Here is a 22,757-nt window from a genome sequence, read left to right as displayed (position 1 = left end):
TATAGAAATTTGTGAAATCAAGGGTTCATGAGATTTTTCACTTGAAAACATCAATTTAATATCAACAATATCACAATCCATCATTTAAAACCATTTAATGCAAGAACCCTTGAGTAGAGTAACAAATAGAAGTTTTTCATAACTTTTGAGAATTTGAAAACTCTTTGAAATTGGTTCTAAAGCGAAAACTAGCTTCAGATAAAGAGCCACCATACCTTAGTATTGAGAAAACCCACGAAAGTTTGATGCAAGAACCCTTCAATTCGAAACCCTAGCTCCAACTTGACCTTTGCCTTCAATGGTGTTCTAGAGAGAACCCCCCTTTTTTTTTAAGAATGAATTAAAACAAACCTTTTTAAAAGTTTTAATACCATGTATAGAAATTAGAAATAATATAAAATATACCCACTTTTTAATTTAACTAAAATTAATATTTACGAAAATGCCCCTTAAATTTCCGGACGGACTCCTTGCCAACTGCCCAACTTTCAAAGGGTATAACTCGCTCCTACGAACTCGGAATCAAGCAAACTCGGTGGCGTTGGAAAGATCGTTCCAAGGGCTTTCCAAACATAACTGGAACTACTCCTGGATCATCCTGAGCTAGGAGTTATGACTGCTCAAAGTTGGCCAAAAACTCACTGATTTCCCACACTTAACCAAATTTCCAGATTCAGAACCTTGTTTTCCAAAAGTGACTACTTCCAATTTCATAACTCCAATTTATGCTTAAACTTTAAAAATTCATACGTTAGGCTCTAGTTTCACTTATCTATTTTTAGGGTCGCTACAGTATGTAAGAGGAATTCTAAAGCATAACATAAGCTTGAACTTGATAAGAAGGAAACTTACTTACCTCTTTTCAATCTTACTCAACTCAAGGAATACTCCAAACTACTCAAAAATACTCAAACTTGCTCAACTCAGAAGTACTCAAGGATAAACTACTCAACTCAAGGATATGATATTCGACTCTGGGTACTTAACTCTGGATACTCAGCTCAATATAAAGTAACAATACACATGCAATTTATGGAAAGGTTTATAAAACAGTAAAACAACTCAGTTCGTTAAAGAAAATGCAATAACAAACTCAACTTTTCTCATATAAGAAAATAGTATAATTTCTGTGGGAGTTTCTCTAACCGACAACCATCCTATACCTTGCCATCAACATAAGAACTGAACTACTAAGTGAATCCACTAGTCTATTGTGAAAAAGGTTCATCTAAAAAGTATGACCCTTTTCTACCCATGGTGGCTACATGGTTTTATGGAGACGTGAGTTATCTGAACTCATACTCGCCCCCAATTCGGTGCTCAATACTACTCCCAAAATATGATACTAGCTCTTTATGTTTAAAACATACTTCTTTCTGTGATTTGAGATAATTGCTCAAATCTTAGCTCAAAAGCTATCTTGGAAATCTCAGTTTCCCCTCTTGCTTCATTTAGAAAGCGATACTCTTTTCTGAAAACTAGCCCGAAGGCTCTTTGAAAATCTCAGTTTCCGTTCTTATTTAAATGTGAAAACATTTTAAATCTCTTTGGGAATACATAGTCTCCATATACATTTTGAAGAAATGAACTTCAACTTTTACTCTTTACTGAACTCAAAACTTACGTCTTAAAACAAAGTTAAAACATTTGTAAAAGACTTCTTTAAATATGGTTCATGTCGAATTATGGACGTGAACGACTCAATGCAAGATTTTCAATAACCATAGATAGATCTCAATACGTGGAACTCAAGAACTTCAATGATAGTACTAATTTAAAGATTGCTCAACTCAGAGAGTTCATGCGGAATTATGAGCATGAGCTCATCAACTCAAGGACTCAAAGCTACTTCTCATCTCAAGATTGATCGACTTATAATGTTCATGCGAAATTATGGGCATGAACAACTCAACTCATAGACTTCATGGGTAATATGAATAGTCCCATGATTAGGATTATAATCTCGGAAGGGTTAGGAACTTGATACTCAAGACTTAGAACGTGAAGATACTACTTTTTTCAAAGATACTAAACTAATGGAGTTCATACGGAATATATAGGCATGAATGACTTGACTCAAGGGTCAAAATATCAATAAGAAACTCGTGTATACGACTCTTCTCATTCTCATACTTACTTTTCAAAACTTAACTCAAATCGATGATGAATCTCAAAGGATTCACAATTGAACTCAAAAGACTTTCTTGAACTCTACTCTTAACTCTCTCTTGAATGTGAATTATGAATTCAAGAGTTATGGTTCATGATAAGAAAGATCTCATGATGACAAGGTAGACTCATGAATACATTATTATCACTCTCATACTCACTTGCTCGAGTCTTGAAACAAGTTATTAGAATTTGTAGAAGACTCCTAAAAAAGACAAAAAGGGATTTTCTGAAAAATGTTCAAAAAAACTCTCAAGACTTTGACTCTCAACTCTACCTTGAATGTGATTTATGAATTCAAGGTTGCGATTTGTGATAGGAATGATCTCGTGATGTTTAGGAGTGTTTCTAGATAGTTAAACATGAAAAACGATTAAGAAATCACTGTCTGGAAACAAGTCTGCGACACTGAGGTGTTTTAAATAATTACTCGCGAAATTAAATTTTTAGACAGAGGAGTCCGTGTCTTAACCGCGATGCAGAGAAACTTTTTGGTCACTGGGGGAGCAAGTCTGCGATGCGGACTTGCGTGCCAGATCACGCTCGACTTTTTCCTTCTCTGTTTTACAGCCCCAATTCGAATATTTTTCTCAATAACTCTTTAGATTCAGATACTCAGATATGCAACTAAGAACCTAACTCAAAACAACTCTATAATCGACATGATTTCATCAAGAACTCAACAATCTCATTTGAACTCAAGAACTAAAGCCAATTTCAAGAACATAATTCAAGAACATCATACTTCCAACTTTCTAGAACGAACTTAACGCTGAAATTATGATTGGCGTGTGGGTGAACAAACCCACCACTATGGAAGCTTACATACCTGAAAGAACCATTTGCTTAAAGCACTTGAAAGAAAATCTTGAGAGATGAACCCTAGCCTTAGCGTTTCTTGAATGTCTTGAGCGTAGAATCTTTGGAGTGAATGAGAGGGTTTAGATTTAAGAAAACTAATTTTCTACACGTTTAGGGCAATTTAAATGACCTCCTAAGGGTTTTTAGGACTAAAATACCCCTAAAGAAATAGATAAGACTAGCTGGAAGTCGGAATGATTTTCACCAGGCAGTGAGGTCCGTATTGGCTCTGCGTCGCGGAGCTGCTGCCAGGTTTGCGCGACATTATTAAATCAGTCATAACTTCTTACTCAGAACTTGGAATTGAGCAAACTCAGTGGCGTTGGAAAGAGGACTCGAAGGACTTTAATTTTCTTTCTTGTAGCTCACCTAACTCATCATGTACTAGGAGTTATGGTCGTTTGAAGTTGACCCAAAACTTAAGAAAACTTAAGAACGACTTGAATGCTTTTCTCTTGGGTTCTTCTTGGAACTTAAGGTGCTACATCTAGTGATCTTAACACTCAAGAAATTTTAAATTCCTTGCAAAATCTCACTCACTACGAAAAACGGTTCGAGTATCAGTTCGAAAAAAATTCTGGGGTGTTACATATATGACGTAAATAGCAATGAAAAGAAAAAAAAATTCAAGAGGTCTAAAGTAAATTTTAGAAAATGTGTTATTGCCTATAGATGACCATAACAAGAAAACTTGTACCAAATAACCATATGAGGATTAATATTGTTGAGTTAATTTTTTGTTTATTATACGTTTTTTTCTTCAGAATCTAATTGAATGATATTAGTGATTTTAAATTTTATTCGTTGTTTATTAGAAAAAGAAAACAATGCTTCACTTTTTTTATTGGGGAATTTTCATATACACCTATAGTTTGGATTATAATTATGAAAATAGTTATCGTTTGTCTAATTATAATTCATAGTAATAGTTTTAGAAAGAAGAAAGGAGAAATGCATTGCATTTTGTGACTTTTTAATGGTGTAATTTTGTCATAAGCATAGATCGAGAAAGTCATAAAAAGATATTAAACCTATTCTAGAAGCACTCGCATAGCAACAAAAAGAGAGAGAAAAAACGAGTTTTGATAGCAAGTAAGTATTATTAGGTTAGTTCCACTAAAATATTGATGTGGAAACTGACTTTTGCAGTTGCCTCGATAATTTTCTAGCGAGGGAGAATTGATGCATTGTTAGTCGATGAAGTCAAATCAGCAATGTGAAAAACACAACTTCTTTATTCGAAGACTCACTAGAAAGCTTTTTTTTTACTATATAAATCAAACCTATTAACATTAAATTTTAGATTCGCATCTATCAACGACCCATCTAATGAAATTATTGTCTGACTATTCCCTTTCACAACCATAACACGAGTTCAACTTTGTTGTGATCAAATGGTAAAATCAACAAATTTCAAGAGGTCAAATTACTAGGTATATAGCATGGCTAAGTTTTTAGGAAGTTAAAAAGTGTTTTTTTTTTAAAACAATCTTATTCTAGAAAGTTGAAGTGTTTGGATCAAATTTTGAGGAAAAAAGAGTATTTTTGAGTAATAACAAAAGCTGTTTTTTCTTAAGTTTATAAATATAACTTCTCCTCGAAAGTACTTTTAAAACGTTGGTCATACACAAATTGTTGTACTAATATTAACATAAGTCCTTTCAAATTAATTAGGTTGCTACTATCTACTATACTTTTCAAACTTCTGATACATTTTAATATAATTTTTTTTTTGAAAGTTTGAATCCTGCTATAAAAATTATGGGCTGAAAAATAATTAATATTTGTGGATTTTACAAGGAGCCCAAATTTGACTTGGGCCTAAATAGAAAATTGACCATTGTTGGGCTTTAAACATTGAGAGGTGAAAAACCATAAAAGTGAGAAATCTTAAAAGTTCCAAATCAACCATAAAAGAATAGATACGCAAATACCTCATAAAAGCAAAATAATTACATGCATATATCCCTTTACATTCATACTCCATTAAATAATTACACTATATAACCCCAACTAATTTTGCTTAACGGATACTAAATCAGTATCATATACTGTATTGGTATCATTAAGACTGATAATTTTGCTTAATTGATACTAAATCAATATATATATATATACACACACACATATAATGTATTGGTATCATTAAGATTTCTTGTTCAGAAATTACTCAATAGTCAATGATACTATAAGAGTATATATATACTCTTATAGTATCATTGACTAATGAGTAATTTCTGAGCACTAAACCTTAATGATACCACAACAATATATATATACTCTTATAGTATTATTAACTAATAAGTAATTTCTAAATAAGAAACCTTCATGATACCACAACAATATACACATACTCTATAATATCATTGACTAATGAGTAATTTCTGAACAAGAAACCTTAATGATACCAATACAATATATATATACACTGTAGTATCAGTTAAGCGAAATTATCAGCCTTAATAATACCAATACAACATATGATACTGATTTAATATCAGTTAAGCAAAAATTATCAACCTTAATGAATGGGGGGTATGGTCTGTAATTTTCTTTTTTTTGAGAGAATGGGTATTTCTTGAATTAATTTGGATTGGGGTATGAAAATGTAATTATTTGGAATTTTATGACTCATTTATATAGTTTCCTTAAATAATATCACAATTTTTTTACAAACCTTTTGACTTGACATGACGTTTAATATTTGACATAACACAAGAAAAAAAATTAGAAAACTTTTGAAATTTGCGGTCTAAAACATGCCTTAGACATTTTTGCGACTAAAAATCATTTCACTAAGGTAAAAGAGAAATTTTAGAATTAAATTATTTCTAATTATAGAAAAATAACATTCTTTTTTAGATGGACTAAAAGGAAAGTGGGTCACATAAATTGGGGAAAAAAGGAATATTAATTAAGTACTACAATGGTTTTTAAATATATATGTTTGTACTATGCTTTACTTTGATTTATTACACTTGAGTTGTGTGTCTTTCGAAAATAGTTTTTCTATCTCTATAAGGTAGAAATAAGATATGCGTACACTAACCAACAATGATTGTGTTAGAGTGGTAAATACTCCTTCATCCTTAACCAGAGATTTCAAGTTCGAGTTGTCTGAGTACGGAGTCGCCTTTGTTAGGAAGCACTTTACCTTCTAATGTGAGACTTCCTGACGCAAATGAACACCACCAGATGAGAAATCAAAACGAAGATATACGTACACTCTATCCTTTTTAATTTCACTTGTGAGATTATACTGAATATATTGTTATTGTTATATATTTGTATTGCTAACTTTTTAAAAACTATTATTATTTTGGACAGTCACACTAGAATATGAACTAGAAAGTTGATCACCTATTTCCCTATTTTCACACAATGGCAGGCTGTCAACCTTTATTTACAAGAAAAAAACAAGTACCAAACTCAAAATTTGAAATGCACCAACCAATTCAAAATGCAAGCTCAACTTAAATGCTTCATTAACCTATATGTAGAACTTTTTTTGTACCACAATACCACACTCAACAATCTTGCAACATACACTTAGCCATGAGAGGTGGAGCTGAGATTTAAAGTTGATGAATTCAAGAATTGAGATTCTAATTTTTTTCTTTCATTACTGGTTTTTAAAGTAATAATATACATATTCAAAACAAATTCAAAGTTAGGAACAAAATTATTGAATCAACATGTAAAGAGCAGAAAAAAGAGACTTTGATGGGACATGAGCCACATTATGCATGCCATAAGACACCTATAAAAAGCAAAATTAATTAATGGATATTGAAGCTTAACTAATGTTTATTCCGACTCTTTAAAAATATTGTTATATCTATATTAAAATTTTCAAGAATACACTAGGTTTTGGAAGAATATCCGACACAAACCTGGTAGTACTTTTGAAAAATCCGAGTAACATGGAGTTAGGAGAGGAATTCGGTCAAACTTAGTCGCTTTGGTTCAAACCTAATATTTATATTTAAAAAATCCATTAAATATACACAAATTATTAATATAGAACCTATTAACTTTAAAGGACTAAACACACAAGCTCATAAACTTCATATTCTGATTCCGCGCCTCTGCATAAAGATTAACTAGCTTTAATCATTTGCCTTCTCTCCATTTGAGTTTGAAGTTTTTCTCTCCATTTGAGTTTGAAGTTTTTCTCTAGCATGCCTCAGTGCATCAAGAACTTCTCTCACAGTAGCATCAAGAACAATTGGATCAATATTTTGCTTTGTCTTTGGATTCTCCATAGGAACTAATGCCAATGAATTGTCCACTTGATTTCCTTCATTTTTCTCTTCCTCCTCAATTGAAGATTTCAAACTAGAATCATAATAACAATAATGTTATGAGATTTTGATTGTTTTCACATGAAAAAAAAAACCTTAAAAAAGATAACATTATGCTTTATTTGCAAGTATGAGTTTAACTTCTCTGCGTCGATGATCTAACACTATTAGGTAAGTCAAAAGTTATGTTGGTTTGATTTTTCAAAAATGCTGATGGTTGCTTTGTTGCTCATACCCTTTAAAAATATCGTTAGGTGTATGTCAGTTTAGGATCTTTCATAAACTATGTAATTTTTGAAGGATCCGACGAAAGGTTTTGCGACAAATTTCTTTAAGGTTACCAACAACATAGGTTGGTGTCTGGTGGATCCTTCAAAAGTTATGTTTTTTTGAAAGATCTAATACTGATGCAATAACATTTTTAGAGGTCTCAAGCAAACACAGTTTAAAAGATAACTATAGGTAACCGATCTATAAAAAATGAGATTTATAACATAAAAATAATGTAATATGTATGTTAAAACAAACTAATAGTGAAAATAATTTTAACAATACCAGTGTAATATTTTCTTTGTCCCAGGTTATATGATTCACTTTTTTTTTAGTCAATCCAAACAAGAATGACACATTTCTAAATTAAGTACCAATTTAACTTTAAAATATGCATTCTACTCTTAATGAAATGATTTGTAGTCACATAAATATTTATCACTTTTTTTAGACCACAAGTTTAAAAAAAATATTTCTTAAATTCTGTATCAAATCAAACTAACTCATATAAAATGAGACAAATGAAGTAATAAGTTGAAGAGTATACATACCTATTGCCATCTGATATTGAGAATTCAAATTCCCTTGATTTTGCACAATGTTCTTTTCCTGAAGTATTCTCATTATCCTGGCTAGAAGCTATGTTACTCGAATTCTTCAATAATGTCTCTGAATACATGTCGAGTTCTTCAAAAATAGTGTATTTTTGAAAGATTTGACATGAGTGCGGCAATATTTTGTGAGAATCCAAATAACATAGACTAGAACAATTGTTTCCAACATTTTCATAGCTGGATTTTGTACTCCCAACAGATTCTTGACACTCATTGTCTTGTGAATTTACAACTTTATTATCATCTGAAACATTATAATATATATTTTTGGACTCAAGTTTCTTTATCAGAAATTTAAGCTTCTTCTCAGCATTGTTTCTTGATCTTGTCTCTTCTTTCAACTTAGTCTCTAGCTCAATCATCTGAAATTTTACAAAGAATTATACTAATGTTACTCCAATTGCCCAAAAAAAAAAAAAAAAATTACAGCTTTTTTCTGAATTTGAAAAAAAAAAAGTTTGTTTGAATTTAGTAGGCGTTTCGACATAAAAACTTAATATTTGAAAAATAAATAGTATTTGAAGTTGAATTAAAAAAAAGTATTTAAAAATTAAAGTTGTGTTTGGACTGTATTTAGTCATCGTTTGACCATGAATGTTTTGTACTTTTTTTTCTAGAGTTGAATTCAGAAAATCATGTTTGGCCATAAAATTTTGAAAAATTTCAAAATTCAACTTCACAATAAAAAGTTGACGTTTCACTCCAAATTACTTACAAAAATTCAGAAATAAACCTATTTTGTACGTATTCATGATCAAACATAACTTTAATTTTTAAATAATATTTTTTTATTTTTCAAACAAAAACTATTATTTTTTCAAATTTGACATTTTTCATGAGTTGTCATCTTCAAAAATCACTCCAATGTATGGACAAACCATTTTTTTTTTGGAAAAAAAATATGGAAATTAATTTAGAAACCTTGTTTCCCATATTTTGTGCCTCTTGTTTTGCAATTCTTGAAGCCACTCTTTCAGCAAGCAATCTCCCTCTTAGACATTCCACTTTGCTTAAACTATCTTCTTTTTCTATTTTCTTCTCACTGAGGAAAAAAAAGAAAGAATTAATCTAAATAACCGTCCACCAAAATATTTAAATTAAAAATATTCAGTAAAGATATAATATATGTATATCAATTAAAAATAAAAGTACATGACAACTTTGACCCACTATTTGTGTAAAAACACTTTAAAACAGTTTTAGGATAAAATCTGCGTACATCTAAAACCTCGACTATACTGAAAATATTGTTATTGTATTTGTGTAAAGATCTCAAACCCCATAACAGAAATGTGCACAAGAAACTCAAAAAAAGAAACAAAAGATTTTAAATTATATACCTCAATTTTCCATTTGCATTTTCTTCAAATGCCATCTTCTTATCTTTTTCTCTAAACCAATAAAATAAAGAAAGGAATTTGTTTGTACATTTGAATATCTTTTAATAAGAGGAGTAGAACATAAAAGGAAAACTGAGGGAAATAACTTCTCTTTCTTTTTTTACAAAGATGGTCACACTGTTAGTGACAAGTCAGGAAATGTTAGGGATGTATTTATTTTTTTCATTCAGTGTTTGATACTTATTTTAGAACCCGATTAAATTTGAATTTGCGATGAAAAATTTCACATTGGGGAAACTCTCTCCAACAAAGACAATTCCGTATATAGGGATGTATTAAGAACATGTTAAAGCGCTCCCTAAGGAAGTTTGGATTTCGAATTTCGAGAACGGTTTAAGTTTTATGTGAATTTAGACATGAAATATTTAAGTTTCTTAAAAAATAAAATCTATACACTTAGAAACTACGTAAAAAGTATTATAAGTCACATTAGTTAATAATTTAAAATATTTAAAACGACATATAAAAAGATTGTGGTTAAAACTAGATTTATTTAAATTTCAAAATATAAGAAATACCACATAAATTGAAACGAATAGAGTAACTTTTTTAAAATTTATGATCTAAAATAAAATTTTGATATTCTGTATAAATATAAATTTTAAAATTAAATTATTTTTAGATAAAAAGTATAATATTTTTTTAAAACTGACTAGGAAATAAAACATTGACATACAAATTGGAACACAGGAAGTAGTAAAAAAAAAGAAGATTTTTCTTTCCTAAATGACTTTTGAGGTACAGAATTTTGTTTATTCAAAAGAAAAAAAAAGTGTGCAAGTTTGAAATAATTACTGTTTAGAAATAAAAACTCCAAAAGAGTCAGAGACAGAGTTTTGTGCATTAGGCCCCCACCATAAATTGTCTCTTTCTGTTAATTTCACATTAAAGTTGCAGTGACAGTACACATTGATAAGTTCAGTTAAAAAAATATTTCATTCATAAATTGTTGAATGTATTCTAAAGTATAATTGCTAAACGACGATTATATGATGTGGTGCAGTGTGGAGCTACTCCTCCTCAATCAAAATTTTCGAATTTGAGCTATGAGTATGAATAAATCCTTGATAGAACACACTTTTCCCAAATGGAGCCCTACACAACACAACTTTAACCAGAAGTATTGCCCCTCCCTCTCGATAAGTGATCCTTTTAACTTCAGACTCCATACATACTTTGTTACTCATGATCTAGTATGTATAGAATGAAAATTTCTTGCACGAGTCTACGAGAATCATTATGAAAGCATTTTACTTGCTTCTCTTCGATGAAAGTTTGACTTTCTTGGAATGTATCCTAATTCTTCTTCTAATGATCGATTCAACTTCTGATCAAAAAGTGTTGTTGTTGTGCTGGTAAGGACATTTGAAGAAAAGTAGAATAGATAAAATGCTAACCTATTACATGTTATCGTACATTATGAAACAATCCGCTATTACAAAAACTATCATTCAAGCATGGGATATGCATGATTTTTTCTAAAGAATTTTTACACTATCAAGTCGAGCTTGAATTTTTATTGAAGAAAAGTAAATGTAATCTATTCAATCTCTCGAGCCTCAATGAAAATCCCCTTTAACGCCATATAAATGTTTCTGAATCCTAGTAGTAATACCCTATGATAATCCCAGCAAAAGAGATGTTATAATCAACCAACTCCTGTAAAAGTTGAAAAAGGAGTGGTTTCTTTACAAAATCTAGGAGGATGAACCTGTTGTTTGTGAAGAAGAATCAACACTTAATGATGACAATCCAACTGTATCAGGGCTTTTGAGTTGATCAAGTTGTTTGTTACCACGACGAAGTAAGTACTCGATATAAATAAAATTCTTACGATCAACTTGCTTGGAATTTTTGCGGAATTCACTGGATACAACTGACTCGATTTGCCTCCTCTCTTCAGCAGGCTTGGAGCGGGCTGCTCTTAAGAATCCTCTATATAGAGCAAGTGCTTGCTTCTGCATACCAGATAGCCGCCTTGGTCCACTGGAAGCTCCCATTGCATCTTCAGGACGAGCAGGGACGGATTCTGGATTTGGCACTTATGGATTCCTACAAAAAACTCAAGTTATACTACTACAACAATAACTGGATTCATAGTCAAATATTTATAGATATTTAATATATTTCTATCTATATACAGAGAGTTTGGCAAAAGCTATTGGATTCATGTGAAACTGTAACCAAGCTTCTAGATCTGCCCCCAAGGGCAAGCACTCTTATACTTGGTTCAGTTGTACATAAGGAAGGAAGTTTGCAACAGTTTTGGCAATCAGCCATGAGCTATATACTGGAGAAAAGAGATTGTACAACTAATTACAAGGCAGTCGCTATTTTCCTTTCTATCCTTCTTTGATTGTAATCTTTTGAGTCGAGGACCTATCGAAAACAATCTATCTTCGCACAAAGGCAGGGGTAACGTCTACGTACAACGTACCCTCCCCAGACCCCACTTGTGGAATTACACTAGACATGTTGTTGTTGCATGCAGTAGTTTATTCAAAGAACAACAAAAGAAAACCACAATTCGAATAACTAGTCCTTAGAATCTGAACACAATTATAATATACCAAGTTTGGAAGGTGTCTGGCCTCATTCCTACCGGTAAAACAGAACAATGACCATTGTTGAAGCTCTACCTCCTTTGGATATCAAGAAGGAGAGGTTGTTCTAATTCTAGAACTGAGGACCTCGTTCCCACCTGTAAAACAGAACAACAACCATTGTTGAAGCTCTACCTCCTTTGGATATCAGGAAGGACAGGTTGTTCTAATTCTAGAACAAGAGGGCCACATGAGGAAATTAGCTTCTTCTTTTTCTAACATAGAAAAACAGCAGATTCTCTTTCCCCATTTCTCTATATTATCATCAAAACAAAATATCTCCTCCCTTCTTTATATAAAAAACTGACATTTGGTTGTACGAATCTCTTCCAGGAAATTATTCATGTTATATAGTACTTCAACACATTGCTGGATTACCAAGGACGGACATGTTTAATTAAAACAAAATATATGAACCGGAAAGATAGAATCAATTTATTAACAAAGTAATTATATCGAATGCAGACCTCTCTTATTTTCCAGTTGTATGTGACCTAAGTTACTCAGACTCAGCACTTTTGCCTCTGTAGCCATGCCAACTCAACTCTGACACTATGATATTGCACACAAGTGGATTTAGGATTTGAAGTTTATGGTCTGGTTCATATTTACAGATACAACAACAACAACATCATATACTGTAGTGCCACAAGTAGGTCTGAGGACGATAGAATGTACACAGACATTTCCAATGACTCAGTATCATTTGACTTTAGCGTAGGTAAAGTGTTTACTGGTCCACCGGGTGAGACCTCTTGTACTCCTTCTTTAGTTGATTAAGAGCCGGATGAGAATCCTCTCAAATCCTCGAATGAGAACTTCCCTTAAGGAATTTAGGAATCTAGGGAAGAAGTCGCAAGGATAGTTCCATTTCACCTTACTCCTATCTTTGTGAGATTGAGAGAAAATTTTCGATAAGCCCTGGCTCAGAAGAGAATTTTTCGAAGCAGGAAAAATTCGATAGCAAAATTAGCTGATAGTACCCGCACATGGAAGAATAAGAAACTAAGCAATTACTAACAACAACTACTAATAGAAGGGGAGGGGATGAGGCTAGTTTCCTGCCTCTCCCAGACAGCAAACACTCGACTACTTACTAACCATCCGCTCTAATCATTGATTTCCATACCTTCCTATTTACGAATCTTAGCAAAATTACTGCGTTAACGTGAATTTATTTGTTATAATCTAGATCTGGATCTGGATATGGACTGCATCCAGTCAATCAAATTCTAGCTAGCTTTCGCTTTACATTTTAGATCAGATTTTGAAATTTTCATCTTCAAATACCTGTTTGATCGTGAAATTAGATCAGATTTTCAAAAGTTTTAGGGATTTCATTCACAAAAATTCCAAAAATTATACGTCCAAACATAACATCAAGTTCCAAAAATCACAACATCGAAAACACAAATTTTCAAATTTCAACTTCAAAATCAATAACTAAACGGAAAAAATGGCAAACCTTTGTTTATTCCGCCATCGTTGAGGTAGAAATTCCTTCTCAGGCCGAACTGAACGAAAACCAGAAAATTTGAGGCGTTGTGGGGAAGGTGAAGAAAAATAACAAAAATGGTCCCTTATTTTTAGTAGTAGGTTATAAATAGTCCTTTAAGTATCACTTAAAATAATTTTGATCTTCAACTTATCTAAAGTAAACATTTCTTTTTATCTTCATTAAATATTTTATACGCATGGTGGTCTTGTCGGTCCTCATTTAATTTTCTTGTATTTGTCGTTGTTATAGAGATCATGGTGGTCTTGTCAACTTGTATACTGATGAGATTATCTTAACCTACAAAACTCTCTGAGCATTCATGTCTTAGCTTCTGTAATTAACATGTCTATGTGTATGTCCAGTAGCATATATGCCAAGCTATGTCTGCTCAAGTTCAAGTTAATACCCGAAAACCGAAAAATTGAACCGAATTGAACTAATTTGGTTCTTTGGTTTTGGTTTTTTGATTTGGTGTCGATGTTATTTTTTCGGAAGTTCGGTTCTTCGGTTCAATGTTCGATGTAAGGGTCTCAAAACTTTGATGCACCGAAAAAATGAACTTTTATTTAAAGAAAATTAAAAATTAAAATATTTTTTTATATGGGCATTCTCTTAACTAAAAATTAAAAATTCAATCAACAATTAATCAGTCATGAACAAATCAAAGTAACACCAAATGTACAGTTCAATAGTTAATTTGAAATATTAATTTCCAAGAGAAACTCAAACATATTTCTACCATCTTCATACTTGTTTTCTCGATAAATTGTTGTAGGCCCAATGTTCTTGATAAAAATAAATATAGTCTTTTAGTTAGCACAATAAGTGTTCCACAGTAATACGCATCATTCCTTAACATAGTTTTAAATTTCTAAGTATCTTATACTTTATCCTTATTTTATTTTTCATTCACACCGAAAAACCAATTTAAAAACAACACCGAACTAAATCGAACCGAACCGAATTAGTTTGGTTTAACATACGGTGTACACTTTTCTAAAACTGAAAACCATAAAACCGAACCGAATAACCGAACGCCCACCCCTAATTCAAGTAAAGTACGGAGTGCCAATCACGTCTTCCGAAATTGGGGCGTGATAACTTATAGACTTAACCAAACAAGTTTTTTCATCAATATAAGTAAATTCTCAACCAATTTTGGAACTTGAGGTATAACTGATAATGTATATAGTATTGATTTATAACATATGATAAATGTAGTGTTTTATTACTTGAAGAAAAAAAAAACATTAGTAGCTATATTGTGCTAATTTTATAAGATTATTTTTACTTAATTAAAAACTAATTACAATTACTAATTCCTAAAAACTTTGCACTATCACTCATCTTGGCCACAACTTCCCACAACCGTTGGATCTCAGCGAAAACATCATCCGACGGTAGCTGAAACCGGCAACATGGACACGTGTTCCTTTTTTTCAACCAAGGCAATATACATATCCAATGAAATGTATGATGACATGGCAATTTACAAACATCTCTCCCTTCTTTCATCTCTTCTTTACATATAACACATTCTTTCCTCCCGTCGTTGTCGTTGCTCGCTTCTACTGATGGTAGTGCTACCACTATCGCTATTGATGTTGCCACCTCCTTCCTATCTTTCCCCCCAATACCATTACCTGCATTAGAAGCGGATTCAATATTTAATATATGTAAATTCAAGATTCTGATTAGTTCTTTGAAATGATAAGTTTCAATTTATAATATTATTAATTAAGGTTTTGGACCATCTTTTCTAACCAGATAACGAGCAGTCACTCATTAGTTATTTTCTAATGTAAAATGACTAAATTGGCCCTAGTTACTCTTTGAAGCAAAGTGGAAGAAAAAGGATTCTCGAACATAGAAAAGGATGCAATGAATTTGAAAGAATTGAATGAGAAGTCGTATGAAGTGAAAATCTCATGTACGATTTTACAGCGTGGCAAGGTGACGTACTTGCCAACTTTTTCACTATCAACCCAAGAAAATCAACCTCTTTTATATGTAAAGTTGCCAAAGTACGATTAACCTTTGGATTTGAATCACTGGTTATATACCCAATATTGGCCGTAATTCACAAGAACCCCAGGAACTTATGTCTTACGAGAATTGGACCCGTGTCTTCGACATAAAAAAAACTAATGACATCCTAACCATTGGACGAATGGGACCAAAAAGCTATACTTCATATATCTCATTTTCAAGAATAGAAGTAGTTCGTTTTGGTCTTATACGCAATTCAATCAAGACTAATTTTTTTTTACACTATCATGTGATCACCCAAAAATATATCAACAATCAAGCCTTCTTATTTGTAATATTGAAAATAAGACTAATCAATAATCACTTGTTACCACTGGTAAAAATGACCTGATAATGTAAAAATACCCGACGAATTCAATTGAATCCATCTTAAATAAATAAACATGTATATATGCCGCTATACATAATATACCTGCATGAATCATAGCATTGACAAAGTTCTTGCACTTTGCCAGCATATCAATAAACTTCATTATGACTTCTCTGTTGGAACAACTAATGCTAGAGAATTTTAGTGCATCTTTAGCTATGTATTGACAAATAACAACGCGCCACCTGCTAGGATAAAAATAAGTTGAATCAATAGAAATTTTTGAAGTGGGTAAAAAATCAATGTCCTTAAAGAGATATTATAGGATGACAAAAGATCTATAGGTTTTTATAACCAATAACAATTTTTATTGTTTTAAACGATAGAAGTTGTCTGTTGCTAATTTCTGTTATTTTTATAACATATATATTACAAACTATCTAACACGTACCTTGATGGAGGTATATCGAGTGCTTCCGGATCATGTTGGCGTAATTCACATAGAAGAAGGAGGAGGAGAACCACGTCTAAATCGCGGTGTTTCATAGAGGTGGTTGATGGTGGTGGCAAGATTGTATCATTATGCATGAAATGAGTGAAAATTGCTAGTTTAGACAAAAGGTGCTTGGCTATGAGGAGGGATTTGTTGTGTAGAGAGAGAGAGTGAAGGTGGTGTAAGGTGAGAGAAAATAGCATCGGAGAGGAGAGGAGAGAGAAAATACGGCGGTGATGGCGGTGGTGGAGGGATGAGAAGTAAAGTGTTAGATCTGAAAGTTGGTGAGAAGTGAAGGTGGAAAGTGTAGACATGAGTATGGTTTCTAACGGAATTTGATCTAATTTTTCCATGATGGGAGATCATGTGTTTTGTTTGGTGGGAAAGTTTTGGGAGTTTTTTGGGATGTGTGGGATTTATAGGGACTCAAATTGCTTGGACAAATCACATAGGATTATTATTATAGATCTAAGTGAAATATGTTCTGAATTTATGTGGTATTGTTTGATTAAGTGTGGAGATTAAGAAAGAACAGAGTGTTTGACCATGAAATTTGATCAGATTTTAAAAATCCAATCTTCATATATTTTCAAATTCCCCAAAAAACTAAAACTTTCCCTCACAAAACTTCAATTTTCTCCCAAGAAAATACAAGTCTAAATACAACTTCAAAAACTCAAATATTCATGTTACAAGTTTCTACTTCAAAGTTTATGGTCAAACTAGAGCGAAGACTTCTGAAATTGTTGTTAAAACTCAAATATTCGTGTTCTAAGTTTCAACTTCAAAATCTATGATCAAACAAGAGCGAACACTTCTAAAATTGTTGTAAAAACTCAAATATTCGTGTTCCAAGTTTTAACTTCAAAATCTATGATCAAGCTAGAGCGAATACTTTTGAAATTGTTGTTTACAACAAGGCTTAGATATTTTTGTGGCCAAAATCATCTCATTAAGTATAAAAATGAGATTTTTTAGAGTTGAATTATTTTTGAAGACATACAAGAAAATATTTTTAGGGAAGGGAGTAAATTTATTGATATTTTGTGGCAAGCAACACCAAGAAAAGGAGATAAAATAAATTGTCAAACAAATCTTGCAAATTGCAATGATGGTTAGTCAATTAACAAAAGTTGTTCTTCTAAAACTTTTAACTAAAGCAGAGTTATATAGAAAAGGAAAAAGTAAAGGCAAAAGAAAAAGAGGAACATGGATTGGAACCTATAGTGGTGCAATCACTTTTAGACTAAAAATAGAGTAAACACAGCCAGTGGACTTCACACAATCAATTGAAGATCCCAAGTATTAGTACTAGTTTTCTAGTTCTTTTTTTTTGGGGGGTTGGGGGAGTGGGTGGGTAGAGGGTGGGGGTGGGAGGTGGTTGAGAAAGTGGTTCTAGTAATTTCTTTTAACCTTTTTAAGATGTCTGAGAAATCTGTTTGGAGCCGGCCAACCATAACCTTCGAAACTCGAGAATGATGGGTTGCTATTCTACCCTTCTTCACTTATATACAAAAAATAGTTCATTTTACAACAATATTATCTTTTTCGTAGTAAATATAGAATCGATCAATCAATCAATTGTGCCTCAATAAAAAGCTAATCCAGATCAGCTATATAGACCTTTGTATTCATTCTGATCTATTCAGGCTTAGTGAAAAAGTAAATGGCATTTTTGTAGTACATCAATGGATTTGACATTTTCAGCATATCATGGGACAAGAGGACAGTAAGCTAAAAAAATTGGTTAGAAAAGAAAGGTGCATGATTAAATTAATAAGAATAGAAACTATACTTGATCTTTAGCCAAATGGCCGAGAAAGGTATATTCTCATATGTTCAAGTCTTGGTGGACATAGTTATTATGTATTTGTGCTGGCAGAAATAGTCGAGGTACACACAAGCTGAACCACATACTATGGTTATCAAAAAAGTAATAATGAAAGATGAATTATTAAGTGAATGTATTGGGGACAGAGATGTGGTTTTGGAAAAGTCTAGGGAGATGAGTTAGGTAGACTAGAATGGAAGGGAATGACTGGGTATATTAGCCTTTGTCCAGAAGCATGTGTCCAGTTTATACAACTACAATAATTCCTTTCTTTTCATTATCTCTGTTTAACAACATGGTGAAAAACAACAAGCATAAGAGCAAAAATATCAATTTGGCCCATTCATGGAAAAATATGTACACCTTTTGGCCCTACAAACAAAGTTATAATAATTTAGTTAGGTGCAAGTTATTCCCCACTGTAGCCTGCACTTATCAAGGGCTCTTGTCACTTACCCTTTTCATCTCTCACAGCTGCTTTTTGGGCTTTGTGCACCTTCTTGTGAAAAAGAATGGTAAATACAACTTGTGAAACATTCCCTGCATAAAAAGCTGAAATCTTTATACTTGCTAGGTTGAACGTAGACAGAGCTTAGGATCACGAATTGTCTGATGCATCAGTCACTTGGATGAATAATTATAATTGTTGGGATGGGCGTGGCGGTGCAGCAACTGCAATGAAGAATTTCCCAATGTGAGATTCTGAAGGATAATCAACTTTCAGATATTCGAGTAGTATAAACAAAGGTCAAGCAACTTGGTAATTTAAAAAATATAAGATAAGTCAAATCAAATAAATAAGCACTTTGATTGTATCTTGAACATGTAAAAACGCCATACGAGGGAAGAAACATAGATGGTAACTACCTCCCCCACTTCCCAACGGAGAAAATGAAAGAATGTTCAACTTGCATTATAACAAATTTTCCATTAACTAACATTACTTGTGATCATACTAAAGGAATAGTCTCACAGAAAGGTAGTAGATGAAGCTCCTGCTTCAAAAATGTTCCCCATTAACCTAACAGTTGTAAGATCACATATTTCTAGGGAAACATAGAAAAATCATCACAGAAATTGGAGTTCATGCTAGTTTACACTGGTTTTTGTATGTTATACTTCCGTTAAAAAAAGAAATCAGGGGACACACATGTACACGCTGAAAGTATCAAAGCCCATCAGAAAAGGTAGTTACTACTCAATGTGTATACTGTATAGTACATTATTGATACCAGCATACCAGAATATCTAGTGCTAGACCTCCAAAAGGCCTTCCAGAAGCTGGCGATCCTCTCTCCAAAGTATTTCATCAACTGAACGAAAAATATTTTTCCCAGGGGAGCATAAATGTAATACCCTCTGGTTTTGATTTGTGCTTTTGAACATGTCTCTTCGTTTACTAGTTACACGCTTACACCATATTTGAATTCTTTCTTGAGCACTTCTACCGCTTGAAATGTTGCGTCTTGAGTTCCCACAGAATGACTTCAGGCTATCACTACAGGAAGAGTATTAATGCTTGTTAAATGACTGTCTACTTCATCACGATAAGACAAGGCATTCTTCTGAATAATGACACAGCAGAGTTGATGGCAACCCTATAATCTTGCTTGCATGAAGCCCAGAAAACTACTTAACGGCAACCTCTTGCTCATCGCAGCAGATTTGTCACATGATTTCCTCCTTAAATTCATCCATCATTACGTAACCATCATCCCTCATTGAACCAAGCAATCTTTCCAGTACCCCATAAACCTCTCCCAACTTTTCATTTGATTCGTCTGTTGCTACAAAGCTTTTTAAGCCTTGACATGTTTCCATCCAACTACTACCGGTAATCTTCTTCAATCCAAGAATTTTCATGTTCTTCCTAAGCTCCTGAGCTTCTTCCCATCTTCCAGCTTTTGAATATAAATTTGCCATGATGGTATAGTTTCCAGTATTTTCAGGTTCCATTTCAAATAAATGACTACATGCAAGTCTACCAACTTCAAAGTCACCATAAACTGAAGCACCATTAAGTAGTGCACCCCACACCCTTGCACTGGGTTCGATTGGCATCTTTCTGATGAAATCAACTGCTTCAGATAGTTTTCCTGCTCGACTTAGAACCCCCACCATGCAAGCATAATGTTCATCCGGAGGCTGAATTCCATACTTCTCCAACAACTCAAAAATTCTCCAAGCTTCTTCAATCAGTCCTGAATGGGCACAGGCTGCCAATACGGCAGTAAATGTAACGGAATCTGGCCTTATGCAATGACTCAGCATCACATTAAATAGATCAAGTGCAGCCTTGGCTTCTCCATGGTTAGCATACGCTGAGATAATTGCCGTCCAAATAATGACACTCCGATCTTTCGTGTGATCAAAAACTTGCCGTGCTGATTGTATAAACCCCAGTTTTGCATAGGTATCAATAACTCCAGTTGCAACATAGATATTTTGATTACAATCACTCTTAATGGCATAGGCATGCACTTCTTTCCCTCCTTTTGCAAATGCTAAATCGGAAATTCCCGGAAGAATACTCGAGAGAGTCACGGCATTAGGTTGATCACCTGATAACTGCATCTTCCTAACGAACTCTAAAGCTTGCTCGTACAAATTATTCTGTACTAGACCTGTTATCACAGCATTCCAAGTACTCAGACACGGTTTCTCAATTTCTTGAAAAAGATTAACAGCTTGATCAACAAATCCATAAATCATGTAGCCTGAAATCATTGCACCATAAGTTATCTCATCCGGCTCACCCATCTCTTCGAAAAGCTTTCTTGCATAGTCCAAGCTACCACATTTTGAATACAGCGCAATAATCGAGTTATAAACTGCAATATCAAGTTCAATCCCGTTTTCTATAACATACTGATGAACTTCCATTCCCAACATAAGATCTTTCGACTGTGCACAAGCTTGTAGAACACTCACCACCGTAACCCCACCAGGTCTAAACTTTTCTAAATGCAGCATTTCTCTATATAATCCTTTGCATTCCTCATAAAACCCACATTGAAAATAACCCGATATCATTGAATTCCACGACACCACATCCCTTTCAGGAATTTCATCAAACACATTTCTCGCCAATACCATATCACCCGTTTTCGAGTAAGAATTAATCAAACCATTCAATACAAACACATCCGAATCAAACCCATTTTTTAAAACATAACAATGAATCATCTTAGCCAAAACAGAGTCCCCCAACATCCCAGAAACAGCTTTTAACACACAAGTCACTGTAAAATTATCAGGCTTCACATGGGGTGTCTCAAAATTCTCAGATAAAAACAAAGAAAACAACTTGAGAGTTTCTACATGGTAATTCTTGGAAGAGTAACCAATTAGAAGGGCATTCCAAGAAAATGTATTTCTCTCAGATATTTCATCAAACACATGGTGTGCTTCTTTTAAATGTTCGTTTTTTGAGTAGAAATTGATGAGTTTAGAGGCAAGGAAGTTGTTGGGGATCGTTGAGGAAAGAACAAGACGGGCATGGAGCTGTTTGCCTTGACGAATCAAGCAATGTTCTTTGCATAATTGTAAGAGATAACCATACAATGTGTAGTCAATATTAGTATAACTTTTGATTCTGTGGAGGATGAAGCTTTTACAGGCTTCGCCTAGCATGGCATGGGTGGTAAGCCCGAGTTTTGAATAAATTATTTATATATTACATGGCTTATCTCGTGTATAAACTATTGAATTATGTCGAACTCGTATAGCAGGTCATAACAATCCGACTTGACAACTCACAAATCATACTAGATTTATTATTCATATATTAATCGTTAATTTGACACAAATTAAATGATTGAAAATCACTTGGAAACATGGTGACAAACCAAATAAATCGTGCAAATGAGTTGATAGATTGCATTTTGCTCAAAAGCAACAGTAACACATTGTAAAATAACCGAAAGTTTTTTTAGACTGCCAAAATAAAAATATGAAACTAAATCCTAAGTCAAGGACTTTATATGCCAAATGGTATAAATATGATTAATTAATTTACAATCGAATTATCAGTTAACTCATTAAGAAAAAACCTCAAATCGATAAGAACTGATAACCCGAAAATTAAAAAAAAATCAAAATCGTTATCAAAGTCGTTAAATCATAACCCATTATCGATATATTAATAAAAAAAAATTATATTGGAGTTATTGATTTCGATTCTTTGAACAGAGTCCTACTCGACATGACAATTGACAACTAACAAACCATACTAGATCGATTTCAACTCTTTTTTGTTACTTGTGCTACCTAGTTTAGTTATTTCATTTATTTTCTTTTATGTGTGTCGACTTGACTTACTTCATTTTATTCATTATACATTATATATTTTTTTA

General features: G+C 32.9%; 4 protein-coding genes across 4 annotated transcripts; all 4 read right to left on the bottom strand.

The window, feature by feature from the left end:
• Positions 1 to 7,139: 7,139 nt before the first annotated feature.
• Positions 7,140 to 9,726, bottom strand: LOC125869999 (uncharacterized). The gene is made up of 4 exons (XM_049550374.1): positions 9,559 to 9,726; positions 9,140 to 9,260; positions 8,156 to 8,580; positions 7,140 to 7,368 (listed from the first exon to the last, which is right to left on the bottom strand). Exons 1-4 carry the CDS (start codon positions 9,591 to 9,593, stop codon positions 7,140 to 7,142), a joined length of 810 nt encoding a protein of 269 aa, XP_049406331.1. The 5' UTR covers positions 9,594 to 9,726.
• Positions 9,727 to 10,982: 1,256 nt separating this feature from the next.
• On the bottom strand, positions 10,983 to 13,818 carry LOC125870863 (succinate dehydrogenase assembly factor 1, mitochondrial). Its single transcript, XM_049551413.1, has 3 exons — positions 13,687 to 13,818; positions 11,330 to 11,670; positions 10,983 to 11,234 (listed from the first exon to the last, which is right to left on the bottom strand). The coding sequence occupies exons 2-3, from the start codon at positions 11,616 to 11,618 to the stop codon at positions 11,221 to 11,223; spliced, it is 303 nt and encodes a 100-aa protein (XP_049407370.1). The 5' UTR covers positions 11,619 to 11,670; positions 13,687 to 13,818; the 3' UTR covers positions 10,983 to 11,220.
• Positions 13,819 to 14,877: 1,059 nt separating this feature from the next.
• On the bottom strand, positions 14,878 to 17,035 carry LOC125871869 (E3 ubiquitin-protein ligase SGR9, amyloplastic-like). Its single transcript, XM_049552573.1, has 3 exons — positions 16,530 to 17,035; positions 16,181 to 16,323; positions 14,878 to 15,362 (listed from the first exon to the last, which is right to left on the bottom strand). Exons 1-3 carry the CDS (start codon positions 16,922 to 16,924, stop codon positions 15,022 to 15,024), a joined length of 879 nt encoding a protein of 292 aa, XP_049408530.1. The 5' UTR covers positions 16,925 to 17,035; the 3' UTR covers positions 14,878 to 15,021.
• Positions 17,036 to 19,759: 2,724 nt separating this feature from the next.
• On the bottom strand, positions 19,760 to 22,124 carry LOC125871846 (pentatricopeptide repeat-containing protein At2g37310). Its single transcript, XM_049552532.1, has one exon. It carries the CDS (start codon positions 22,033 to 22,035, stop codon positions 20,071 to 20,073), a length of 1,965 nt encoding a protein of 654 aa, XP_049408489.1. The 5' UTR covers positions 22,036 to 22,124; the 3' UTR covers positions 19,760 to 20,070.
• Between the last annotated feature and the right edge of the window lie 633 nt (positions 22,125 to 22,757).

This window comes from Solanum stenotomum, chromosome 7 (genome assembly GCF_019186545.1).
Source record: "Solanum stenotomum isolate F172 chromosome 7, ASM1918654v1, whole genome shotgun sequence".
In the NCBI taxonomy this organism is placed as follows: domain Eukaryota; kingdom Viridiplantae; phylum Streptophyta; class Magnoliopsida; order Solanales; family Solanaceae; genus Solanum; species Solanum stenotomum.
This window is presented reverse-complemented; position numbering and strand designations above follow the sequence as displayed.

What these genes read in the sequence shown, in the direction of transcription:
- LOC125869999 (XM_049550374.1), bottom strand. Translation starts at nt 9,593, where the DNA reads ATGGCATTTGAAGAAAATGCAAATGGAAAATTGAG. An exon ending in AATGCAAATGGAAAATTGAG is followed by an intron (nt 9,261 to 9,558) that starts GTATATAATTTA and finishes TTTTTTCCTCAG; the next exon opens with TGAGAAGAAAATAGAAAAAG. An exon ending in TCAATATCAGATGGCAATAG is followed by an intron (nt 7,369 to 8,155) that starts GTATGTATACTC and finishes TTATGATTCTAG; the next exon opens with TTTGAAATCTTCAATTGAGG.
- LOC125870863 (XM_049551413.1), bottom strand. Translation starts at nt 11,618, where the DNA reads ATGGGAGCTTCCAGTGGACCAAGGCGGCTATCTGGTATGCAGAAGCAA.
- LOC125871869 (XM_049552573.1), bottom strand. Translation starts at nt 16,924, where the DNA reads ATGGAAAAATTAGATCAAATTCCGTTAGAAACCATACTCATGTCTACA. An exon ending in CTCGATATACCTCCATCAAG is followed by an intron (nt 16,324 to 16,529) that starts GTACGTGTTAGA and finishes TTATCCTAGCAG; the next exon opens with GTGGCGCGTTGTTATTTGTC. An exon ending in CAATGCTATGATTCATGCAG is followed by an intron (nt 15,363 to 16,180) that starts GTATATTATGTA and finishes CTTCTAATGCAG; the next exon opens with GTAATGGTATTGGGGGGAAA.
- LOC125871846 (XM_049552532.1), bottom strand. Translation starts at nt 22,035, where the DNA reads ATGCTAGGCGAAGCCTGTAAAAGCTTCATCCTCCACAGAATCAAAAGT.